The sequence below is a fragment of the Vidua chalybeata genome, chromosome 3 (assembly GCF_026979565.1).
Source record: "Vidua chalybeata isolate OUT-0048 chromosome 3, bVidCha1 merged haplotype, whole genome shotgun sequence".
In the NCBI taxonomy this organism is placed as follows: Eukaryota; Metazoa; Chordata; class Aves; order Passeriformes; family Viduidae; genus Vidua; species Vidua chalybeata.
This window is the reverse complement of record NC_071532.1, coordinates 57,695,715-57,706,954: the sequence shown is the minus strand read 5'-3', so window position 1 is coordinate 57,706,954 and position 11,240 is coordinate 57,695,715. Positions and strand designations below refer to the sequence as shown.

General features: G+C 48.1%; 1 protein-coding gene across 2 annotated transcripts; it reads right to left on the bottom strand.

Annotated features, from left to right (window-relative positions):
- Positions 1 to 769: 769 nt before the first annotated feature.
- LOC128785418 (serine/threonine-protein kinase Sgk1) lies at positions 770 to 9,036 on the bottom strand. 2 transcript variants are annotated; one of them, XM_053937988.1, is made up of 12 exons: positions 8,752 to 9,036; positions 6,107 to 6,182; positions 5,599 to 5,674; positions 5,064 to 5,168; positions 4,547 to 4,630; positions 4,312 to 4,443; positions 3,923 to 4,035; positions 3,623 to 3,746; positions 3,186 to 3,281; positions 2,917 to 3,072; positions 2,720 to 2,809; positions 770 to 1,997 (listed from the first exon to the last, which is right to left on the bottom strand). In XM_053937988.1, the coding sequence occupies exons 1-12, from the start codon at positions 8,987 to 8,989 to the stop codon at positions 1,830 to 1,832; spliced, it is 1,458 nt and encodes a 485-aa protein (XP_053793963.1). In that variant the 5' UTR covers positions 8,990 to 9,036; the 3' UTR covers positions 770 to 1,829. The 2 variants fall into 2 exon arrangements, with proteins under 2 accessions (XP_053793963.1, XP_053793962.1); XM_053937987.1 differs by lacking the exon at positions 8,752 to 9,036 and adding an exon at positions 6,278 to 6,471.
- Positions 9,037 to 11,240: the final 2,204 nt, after the last annotated feature.

Genomic DNA, 11,240 nt, shown 5'->3' with positions numbered 1-11,240 from the left:
AATGGGAGCTGTAAAGAAGGTGCAGATGCTCAGTTCCTCAGAGAAAAAAGCCATCCATCACCACACAAAAGAAACTGAATAGGATCACCCCAGAAGTGGTTATCTTGCTTCTTGGCCAGAAGTCCCTCTTGCAGGCTGTCTGGTAGTAGTACTCAGTAATAAAAAACTATTCAACAGTTTTAGGTAAACAAGTCAGTTTTACCCTGCTGCAAGCATGTGATCAGTGAGTGAAACCCAGCTCCTGAATAGATTTTGAAACACTGGTAAACTCAGGGTAGTGTACTGCCCCACATCACAGCAGCAATGTTAGATGCTCCAGGATGGACTCCCAACAGGAGCTGTTTACATCAGTCCCATGATATTCTGTTTCTAGTGTATGTCTATAATGCTGTGCTAAAACATCTCCTTTCTTTGTTACCTAAGGGCATCATTCAAGTGTAGCTGTGCCTTGTCCACACCAGAGAGCAGTACCTTCACTTTGCTTGAGACAGAGAAACTCGTTTTGGGGAAATGGGAGCACTTGTACCACGAAAGAACACCCACACTGATAACACAACCACTCTCAACACCCACAGTTGAAGACCAAGTCATATCCATTTACTTTGCCAAGCTGTATCCATGGCAAGACTTCTATGGGTGCAGTTTGATGGAATAACCATCACACACCTAAGCCAAATTATCTTAGCTGATTGGCAATTTGGACTTATTTTTAATTTTTTTTAAATCTTGCTAAAACCTTTGTTTTTAAATAAGACAGTGTTCATGGAAGTATTTTTCAGGATTTTACTGCAAACCTATGGGTCTGGTCACAAAAAAATATGATACATATAACCATGTTAATTATATTACATTACAATGATGGTATACATTGCAAGTAAGTCTGTAAGTTTAAATATACATCTAGAGTTACAACTGAATGTACAGATCTTTTTTACAATACATACAATCAGGAATGAAAATCCCTCAAACCCCAAGACCATAAATAATGCCCATTTTACAGATGATATATTTTAAACTAAAAAGAGAAAAAAAAAAAGAAACCAACAGCTTTGACCGACTGCAGCTGGGGCATTTTGGTCCATAAAAACCCTTTCTAAAAATAGAAATCTTTTTTCATAGCAGCAATGCTTTCTTCAAGCATTTGGATACAAGTAATTGTGAGCCCATTTCAATAATTTTAGTTGACAGTATAGATTTACAAAAGAAATTTCAAAATTACACTTAATTTATCTTCCAAATATGGAAGAAACAAACAATGCCCCACATTGTGGTATCCTGCAAGTGTCACACTGATGCTTTAAACTAAGTCCATCTGTAGTACGCAGACCACACGCATACCATTTGTTCACATAGTAAACCCACATAAATGAACTGAAAAACACACTCTGCAACAGGGAAAGCTTTGGAGCTCACAAGATCTCATCAGAAAAAAGGCACATTTCATAAAATCCTTATCACGTTCAGATAGATCTTCAGGCAAGGCTTTTCGAGCACGATTACAAAACAGCTTGTTCTTACTCCTACGATCTGCCGTAGCAGTCTATGGCAGCAGTCATTTTATTTTTTCTTTCCCAAGGAGGCAGCACCACTTTGGGGGAAGAACAAATGGAAATGAAAAGCCTGTAAAGCTCATTTAGAGAGTGATGTGCTCTTCAAAAAAGCTTCCAGCAAACAGTGTAGTTGAAATTAAGGCTGCAAAGCTGCCATGGTGGAAATGTGCAAATTCTCTTTCAAGGTGACTGGTCAACTGGCAGTTCCACCAGAAGGCCAAACAAAAAATAAAAATAATAGTTGTTATTATTATTAAAAAAAGAATAAAAGAAAAATGTTCACAAGAAAGAGTCCACGGGTGGGGCATACGAGAAGCCCAAAAAAGCCTCAGCAGCTTCTTTGACGCTGGCAGTGATGAGGATGCTGTCTGGGGACTGGCCAATGGAGTTAGGGACTGGCTCATCTGTAAACTCTGGATCAAAGTGTCGCAGGTCACTGGGGCCGCTCTGTGGAAAGGGCAGAAAAGGAATTTAGACCCTAAGATTTTGTGAGTGCGCAATTCAATTCAATATGGAGACAAGCACCCTTGTACAGAGACTCACAGTGTTATCACCTCAGGCCCAATATTTAGCAGCCTTTGACAGTTTTAGTGACCTTTTTTGTATCCTGTTGCACATTGTCTCACTAAAAACAAGATGATTCGATTTAGTATGGCTACAGTCCCACTAAGTTCATGCAACAGAAGCTAAATGCAAACGTGCTACTCTGCCACACAGCAGTTTGCAGTGCAGGATTTTGATCTTCTAGTTCCTAAATGAAGTTTATAAAATGCTCAGGAAATGATGGAGAACAACCTCTACAACCTGATCCCTCACTTTACATGTTAGTATCTGACAAGCCAGTTATAATTCTGCCATAGGGAAGCTACTTGCTCGCTGTACCTCAGCTTCCCCTTTGGTAAAATGGGGAGGCTGGGCATTATTTTAAAATTGCCATGCAAATGAAGCATGTGAGACAACAAAAAAAACCAGCCAAATTTAGATAGACCATCAGCAAAAAGTCAATTATCACCTATTTTTTAACTTTGTTTGGACAGACACAGGGGAAGGAAAGTTGCATTCCCTAAACACAGCCATCCGGCCACTTGCCCCTGGCTCCTGGGCACCCCACAAAGACAAGTGATAAAAAGACACTCTCCATGCGCTCTATAATTAGAAGTGATACGTACCACATTTGGGTTAAAAGGGGGTGTAATCTTCTTATTAATGAGATCATCCCAGTTAATTGGGGAGAAGAAGATGTGATTCCTAATCTCCATCTGTTAAGAGAGAGAAAAATAGATTAATTCAGACCCAAGCTAATGTGAACAGTATGGCCCAGTCATCCTCCTGCACTGTATGAGGGCACTGGCCAGCTTGCACTTACAAAGTCCTCCTTGGCACCAAGTCTCTTTGTCCTGTCCTTCTGCAAGAGGCCTTCCAGAAGATGTCTAGCTGAGTTGGTAATATTTGGCTTCAGCTGCAAAGGTTTGTTCAAGATATTGTCGTACATTTCTGCGGTGTTCCTGCTGTAGAAGGGTGGCTGTGTGAAGCAGAAAAGGAGGAGTTAATGAGGCTGACAGGCAGGCATGGGGTTTCTGGTGGGAAAAGATCAAGTAAGCTAGTTTGATCTGTCATGAAGGATTTGTTGCTTACCAAGCCATAAAGCATCTCATACAGGACTGCTCCAAGGCACCACCAGTCCACAGTCCGGTCATAGGGCTGCTTATGGAGAACTTCAGGAGCAAGATACTGTGCAAGAGAAGGAAAAGAGCCACGTGAGCCATAGGGATCTTTACAATCAAGAAAGCCTCCCCATTCATGAATGAAAGCAGCTTACTGAATCCCAGCAATATCTAAGCTAAAGGTAAGCTACAATATTTTTACAAACAGGCAGATGGCTTGAGAGCTGCTCTCTCCTGCTCAGCAAGCTCCATGTGCCCTACATGTCCTGTCAGCCCTATTATTAGAAGGCCCATAATGCCCCCTGCTCATGTAACCAGACTCAGATACACATGGGAGAAGTCAGTTTTCTCTGATAAGAACAGCTCTTGCTGTTGCTCTGAGTGTGGGGAGCTGAGGGCTGGCCGTACCTCTGGTGTGCCGCAGAAGGTGGAGGTTGTGCCATTGTGCTCTATGTTTTCTTTGCAGAGTCCAAAGTCAGTCAAGACAATGTGCCCCTGTGAATCAAGCAGGATGTTCTCTGGCTTCAAGTCTCTGGAGGAGGAGATGAAAGATAATAAGTTAGAGAAGGTGCAGTAAGAATATTGTAGTAAACTTCTCTAAAAAGCTGCACCTAAGTCACCACAGCTCCTATTGAGCTGAACTTTTCAATGCTTATTTAACAAAGTACATGTTTTTTTCTGTACAACAAACTGAACAGGGCTGCTCACCGATAAACGATGTTCAGGGAGTGCAGATAGCCCAGTGCACTGGCAATTTCAGCAGCATAAAAGCGGGCTCTTGGCTCCAGGAAGCAACGCTCCCTCTGGAGATGGTAGAACAACTACAGGAGACAGAGAGAACAAAGTTGTGTAAACGGCGCCAAAGCCTGTTAACAATGCACTTAATTAGACTCAACATATATAGCAAGGGAGAACAATAGCAGGAAATGGCCTAAGGATCCTTTGGAAGTTCAAAACTTGGCAGGCAGAAACATTGCATCTAGTAACTTCTCCCCCATGACTTTTCCCCTTGCAACTTTTTTTTGTATTTAAAAGGAAGGATGAAAAATACTACCACGCACATGATAGGAAATACTAATAATTTTCTTACTGCTTACCTCTCCACCATTGATGTAATCCAGGACAAAATACAATTTGTCTGCAGTTTGGAAGGAAAAGTGAAGCCCGACCAGGAAGGGGTGTTTCACATTTTTCAGCAAGACATTGCGCTCTGACATAATGTGCTTCTCCTGAAAACGTCAGAAATCCATTAACATTTAGTACACTTGCTCAGTGGTAGCAGTAAAAATGTTTTTGATGGACATTGCAATGGCATTGTGAAGGACAGCTTACCTCCTTCTTCTTCAGGATTGCTTTTTTCTGCAGGACTTTAACAGCATAGAACTGCTCTTCTGCCTTATGCCGTGCAAGAAGGACCTGAAAGTGCATAAAATTGCACAATTGAGCAATACTGAAATACAGAACAACTTGTAAACAGAACCAGCAACAAGCCTTTAAGTTAGCTGCTGAGCACTGCCACATCCCTCTGGTTCAGTGTGCAAGCCCTTTGCTGGAAATGCCTGACACTTACCATTCTGTCAGAATAATCTAGCCCAAAGGTATTACATCTAGTTTCTTTCTCTTCCAAAAGCAAAGTGTATCTATTATTCACAGCACTAGTGGACTGAATTCCCTGGCTCTTCTATGACTCATTCAAATGCGGCATCCCTGCTCCTGCTCCCTCTCCCTGCACTGGATGCGCCCATGTTTGGTTTAAGTGACTAGCATTCACCTAAGGCAGTACAAACCCAACTCTCTGGTATGCCACGGAAGAATAAATAAATTTAAATGAAAATAAAGTTACGCTTACCTTCCCAAAACTGCCTTTTCCAATCACTTTTAAGAAATGAAAGTCTGATGGTTTGGCATGTGGGTTGGATGATGGGCCGAGATTGATCTGCTGTGAAGGACTGGGCTAAAAAACAGAAACCATGTTCATTAAAACAGTTCAGCAAGTGAGAGTCCCAACAATTTATAACTTTTAGAAATATAAATGAAGTGACCTTGAAAAGATTAACACTCTTATTGCCACTAAAACTTGATCTCTAACAGGTATCTTAAACTAATAGGTACTGCCTAAGAAAAGTCTAACAGCCACAGCACACTTAAAAGTGCTTGTTGAAGTTTTAAGACACATTCCATAATGAAATAACTCGTAACACTTTTTAAACATTTCTTCTTTATGTTTGAAACAGAAAGTTTCAGTCTAACCCAATTCTTTTTTGTTTACATTAGTGTGCTATGAGATTGCACTAATGCAATACTCATGATGCTAATTTTGCTACACTTCTACTAGTGGCCGAATTGATGTTCTAAAAACGTCACACTGAGTAAAATCTACTTACCGGAGGAGAAGGATTAGCATTCATAAGTTCAGGCTCTTGAGGCTGAGAGATTTTCAAGATAGACTGAACTTCAGGGCTGCAAGGATAAGAGCAGACATGATTAGGAGTTACCAGGAGCAGCACAGACAGATCTTTCCACCAGAGGGCAAGCACGTATCGCAGAAGAGGAGTTCTGGTTGAGCCTACTACAGAAGCCAACCAAAACAATCTATTTGATTTAAAGAGTAAATTTTTCGATTGACAGTAAGTTCCATCATACAAAGAAATTTATATACACTCTTAAGTACAACACAAAATAGGGACGGGTCACTAGAAATCTCCGACTTATTTGCTCCAAACCCAGCTCATGGAAATTGTTGCAAAGTGACTAACACCTCAACAAGACAAATAAACTCTTCCGTAACAGTAATGACGGAGGAATTACAGTAAGCAAACATAATTTTTAAAATAGATCTCACAAAATCTAGATATTTGTGACTGAAACCCCCCCAAAATTTCTGACACTTACTGCTTGCATGCGTAGGAGTTGGTGGCTATCTTCTGAATGAAATCGTTTAGTCCCATTCTTCTCTGCTTCATGAAAGCTATAAAGTAAAAGGAGAAACAAAATCGTTAAGCCGTCCTGACAGAAAAATCACAGCCCCTTGAGCATCTTCGAAGGAGACCCCACGCTGCTCACCGATGAGGATGGCCACCATCCCCCTCATCTTCGAGTAAGTTAAGGTAGGACCAGACGCCTCAGCTGCTTTCACGGTCATTTTGAAGCGAGAGGGGGATACACAGCAAGAGCGGAGTACCACCAGCTCCCAGAACCGCACTGACTTGGCGAAGCACCCGACGGCGTTTAAGTGGCGGCGGTGATGGGCGGGACCGGGGCGGGGCGGCAACGATCGCGCCCCCCTCGACGTCCTTTGGGAGACGGCCAGTGGCCGCCTCGGGGGACGTCGAGGGTGGGAGGGGAAGGGAATCGTCGCTGCCTTTACCGCCGCCCTACCTTGGGCGCAACCCTCAGAGGAGCCCCCACACAGTACCCCCGCAGGACCTTGCCCCAGGATGCCGAGCATCCACAGGCAAACGAATCAAAGCCCTTTCTTCTTGCTTGACAGCAAACTCCCGTATCCCCGGCGCTTTCTCTCTCTCCCCCTCCCCTCCTTTTTTTATCTGGCCCTACTTATTTCACAGTTATATAAAGTTGAAATCTGGCTCTGTCTTTAGGACGACCACCTCTTCTCGAAAGTGTGGGTGTCCCCCCGCCACCCCGCAAGCCTGCGTCCGCTCCAGGTCCCGCCGCACCGGCTGAACGGCGATAAGGGATGCTGACGTTTCCCTGAAGGAGCCGCAGTGACTCAGAAGAAGAAAATTTCCTGCCCGGTTTTCAATAAAACAAACAAATGTCCCTTCTGTGCACTGCCCTTATCCTGGCTGGGACATAACTAAAAGGAAAAGGAAAAAAAAAATATTTTTTTTTAATGCCAAAAAGGGAAACAACGGGGAAAAAACATTTTCCCTGAATTTGGAGGAGAGCACAGAAATTTGCTTCTAGAAAAGCTGGGGAGATGACCGAGGGCTGGACAAGTGCAGTAACGGGGGATGGGGGGACAGAAAGGGAAACAGCCCCGCTCTGCAGATTTTGTTTTTACTGTACACGGTCATTTGGGAACACCGTGTACCCGGGATTTAATGGCTCAGTCGATTCCCTGGGGGCACACCAGGAGCGCTGGGGCATGCACGACGCCCAAGGTGAAAGGATGCAGCCGGGGCCCTCCTCCCGGGGGACGCGGGAAGGGGCGGCGAGGGGTACCACGGCCTCCCGCCAGGCTCCGCCGGGGCGCATCCCCGCCCGCTGCCCTGGCACCGGTCAGGCGCGTCTGGGGGCTGCCGAGCTCCTGCGCCCTATAGGCGGCTGGAAGTTTCCACCCGACGGGGTGTCATTCACGCGCGTGTTTCGCCTCGCTGTCTGAACGAAGGGCGCTGGGTTGCGGCCAGCGGCTCCAGCTGCAACCTGCCCCCGTCCTCCCCCCGCCCGGAGACCGTCTTTTTACTCTATTTTTTTTCTCCGTACCCCCTGCTGCTGCCTCCCCGCACAACCACTGCCGGCCGCTGGGTGGCATCCCTTGGCAGCTGCCTGCGCCCTCCGCCTCGGGGGGGATGGCAAGCACCGCTGCACGGCAGCCGTCAAAGGCAGCAGCTCACCTTGAACAGCAAACATGGGTGACCCGGAGGAGAAAGAGACCCCCTGCGAAATGGGCACAGGTCTTTCAGAGGAGCTGCAAAGGCGTTATAGGGGAAAAGCAAAGAGGGAGGATTGCCGGCTCCGCTCCCAGCCTCCGGTGTCCTTCCCGGAGCAAGGGGCCCTTGCTCGGCCCCGCCGTCCCGGTTCAGGGAAGTGGAAGGGAGCCGGCGCCAGGGAAGGAAGCGGCGACGGGAGAAGCAAGGAAATGCGGACCGCAGCTGGCGGGGCTCTAGGTTCTCCCACTTGTGGCTTTCCTCACTCTGTTACACACAGAAATTGCCACTCTCATTGATGTAAGTGGAGAAAAAAAAAATTCCCACAAAAAAGTTTGGGATTTAAAACTATCCTCAAAAAACCCCGCTTGATAGATTGAAAGAGACGTAGACAGTTTTCTCTGCCCCTTCGTACTCTTTTCAGACTACTGCTGTTAAAAACCACTCGAGATTCACAGTTTGGAGGGTCACCAGTCACCGTCCTCTGCCCTCTGTCCCCTGGCATCTCAGGCTACATGACGATGGCCCCCGGCACGTTCCTGACGGCTGTGCACGGAGGCAAGCAGCTCCCAGCCCCCGGGCAGTCTCCGGCACAACCCACCCGCAGTTCTGCACAGCTTGCCAGAGGCTGACACCCACTGTCGTCCTCCCGGCTCAGCCGCGGCCCCCCACGCCGCCCGCAAGCGCCTCCGCTCCAGCCGGCTACACCGGCGCCCTCGCCCCCGCTCTGCGTCGGTCTTTTTGCAAGAACTCCGCTGCTCTCGCCAAGTCACCTGGCCTCTGTTCGTGCCAAGCGCTGCCTCGGCTGTCCCCCACACGCAGCCGCCTGTATCTCCTAGTGCATCGCTGCGCGGGGACCCCGCTGCTGGGAGGGTTCTTTTCCCCGTGGAGCACAGTTCTCCTGCCAGGGCAGAGCGGTGAACCCACCTTTCAGCGACGACTTCTCCTCTTTGCCCCTCATCTTGCTGCCCGCCGGGACCGCGGGCGCGGCGCGGCGGCGCGGAGGCTGTGCCTGGGCTCCCGCTCCCGGCCGCTGCTGCAATCCCGAATAACTCCCCTTCCTGGCCGGGCGGCCCGCAGGCAGGAGGGAGGCGGCGAGGGCGGCGAGGCCAGCCGGCGCTCCCGCTGACCCCTTTATGGACGCACTATCGAGGGCGGCTGACATGCGGGAGCGTTATAAAGTTCAGCACGGGCCGCCCCGCACACTCTGCCCCGTTGCAACATCACCCTCAAAATTACTGTAATCAGCGCGCACACAAACACACGCACGGGCGGAGCGGGGCGGGGGGGCGGCTCCGGCCCTCCCTGACCTGCCGGCCGCGGCCGGCCCTGCCCCACGGAAGCTTGCGCTGCCCACGCTCCTCCGGCCAGGGCGCGGTGCGAGCGGCCGCGCACCCACGGCACGGGTCCTGCGCCCCCTCCCCTCCCCTCCGGCACGGCCAGAGGCGGGGCGGGGGCTGCTGCTGTCCGCGGGAGGCGCGGAGCTGCGGCCACCGGCCGGGCTTCCCCGGCGGCCGGATAGCGCCGGGGCGGGACCGCCGCCCCGCTCCGACCTGGCACCCTGCGCCTTCCGCCGGCAGCGCCCCGGCGGCGCCCCCCGCCCGCGCGGCACCGCTTCCCCGCCGCCCGCCGCCGCCCGGCCCGGCGCCGCGCATCCCCGGCCGCGCCCCGCCGCGGGAAGCCGCTGTCCCTCCGTGCGGCACCCACCTGCCGGCTCCCGCACCCGGCAGGGCCCTCGCCGCCTCCCCGTGCTCGAGGTGCCTCGTAGCAGCGATGTTCTTAACGTGGAAGGGAGGAATGCCACCCAAGGGACGAATTATTATTATTTTATTAGTTAAAATTAATGCAGCGTTTTAAGCTGATGGACCGGGTTCTCCAAAGCCCGGGGTGTCCTAAGCTGCATTTTTAAACTTCTTACAATGACAGCAGCAAGCCTCAAGAGTTAAAAGGCATGAAAGAACACAAGAAAGGAACAAGTAATAAAAGATCCCATTTCTCAGATGCCAAGTCTTATAGAAAAGCATCAGACACTGTGAATAGCTCAATAAATTGCATCAAAAATTTGTATAGACAATGGCTTAGGGCTGTACAGCTAAAAGGTAAATACAAGAAAAGAATCAAAGAATCACAGCGATGTTCCACACTCATGTTACTCTTCTACCTCAGCTTAAAAAATTGACAAACTGTCCTGAAATTCTAAATTAAGAGTTTTTCAAAGCAAAATGAATAATAATAAAGAAGTTAGATGCTGAAAATAAAAAGGAAAGGGAAACTCCACAAACAGAATACTAAAAGTTTATAGAACTCTTTGCTCCAGGATGTGCACACTCCAAAAGAATGGGTGAGTTCAAGAATGGATAGACAAATCAGTAGGAAAAAAACACCCAAGATTTAACTACACAGGTAGCATGTCTGACCTAAAATGTTCCTGTACCACAAATCCCTGGAAGCCAGGGATGGGTTGAAGCATATCCCTGAATAGTTGCCTATTTTTTTCCTTCTCATGTAATATTGCAATATTAGATAATGATAACTGACCAGCTAACCTGGTAACCTGGACTGACCTGCATGGACTTTGGGCCCATACTGACATTCTGGCCATCTTATCTTGCACTTCTGAGTGGCATGGTACTGTTTTATTAGTACCAGAAAACTCCAGGAACTGCTGCTCACTGGCAAGAAGGAAGAGAACTGATTTGATTTGTGACCTAATTTGAAGCATTTGGCTCTGCCAAGTACATGTATTCCATGTAAAAGTAGCACTAGGTAAACAGATGCTCATCAAGCTCTTCACTATGACAGCGTTCAAAACAGGGCCCTGCATCCAGGCTGTGAGAGATGCAGAAAGACACCGACTCTGCTGGAACCGTGGGACACTTAGGCAGACAGCAGAGCAGACACAACATGCTGGCTTACTGGTATGGGTCACCCCAGGGTCCTGCTGACTCAGAGATTGGGACATACCTGAAGTAAAGCCAGGAGGGATGCGAACTGATTTAGCTTAAAGAACAAACAGCAGCTCATCACTAGCGTGGGCCTGTATTGCTCAAAGCACTTCAAAACACATTCAGTAGTAGTTGAGCTGTGTAAATTCTCCCTAGAAAAGCCTCACTGTTTGGAGGGTTTATTCATCTGTGGTGGGCAGGCAGGTGTTAGTCCTGCCTGATACTGCTTTCAGGGCACACGGAAACTTCTCCCTCCTGACCTTCAGGAAGGTCAGAGGCTTCAGCAGCCCACATGGTAACTGGAACCTGTGAGCTCCCTTCTCCTGGTTGTCTGATGTGGAACTCAGTGCCTCAATCCTTCAGGAATTCAATTCTCTGATAACTTCTGAACTTCAGTTTGGCAATGAATTCAGTGCTGAATTAAATTAATTCCTGCTTTCTTATCTTGCTGAATCAAGACCTTAGGATACA

Excerpts from the sequence above, each read along its gene's own strand:
- LOC128785418 (XM_053937988.1), bottom strand. The coding sequence starts at position 8,989 with ATGTCAGCCGCCCTCGATAGTGCGTCCATAAAGGGGTCAGCGGGAGCG. Across the intron at positions 4,444-4,546 it reads CAATCCTGAAGAAGAAGGAG|GAGAAGCACATTATGTCAGA; the intron begins GTAAGCTGTCCT and ends TGACGTTTTCAG. Across the intron at positions 4,036-4,311 it reads ATTACATCAATGGTGGAGAG|TTGTTCTACCATCTCCAGAG; the intron begins GTAAGCAGTAAG and ends TGTCTCCTGTAG.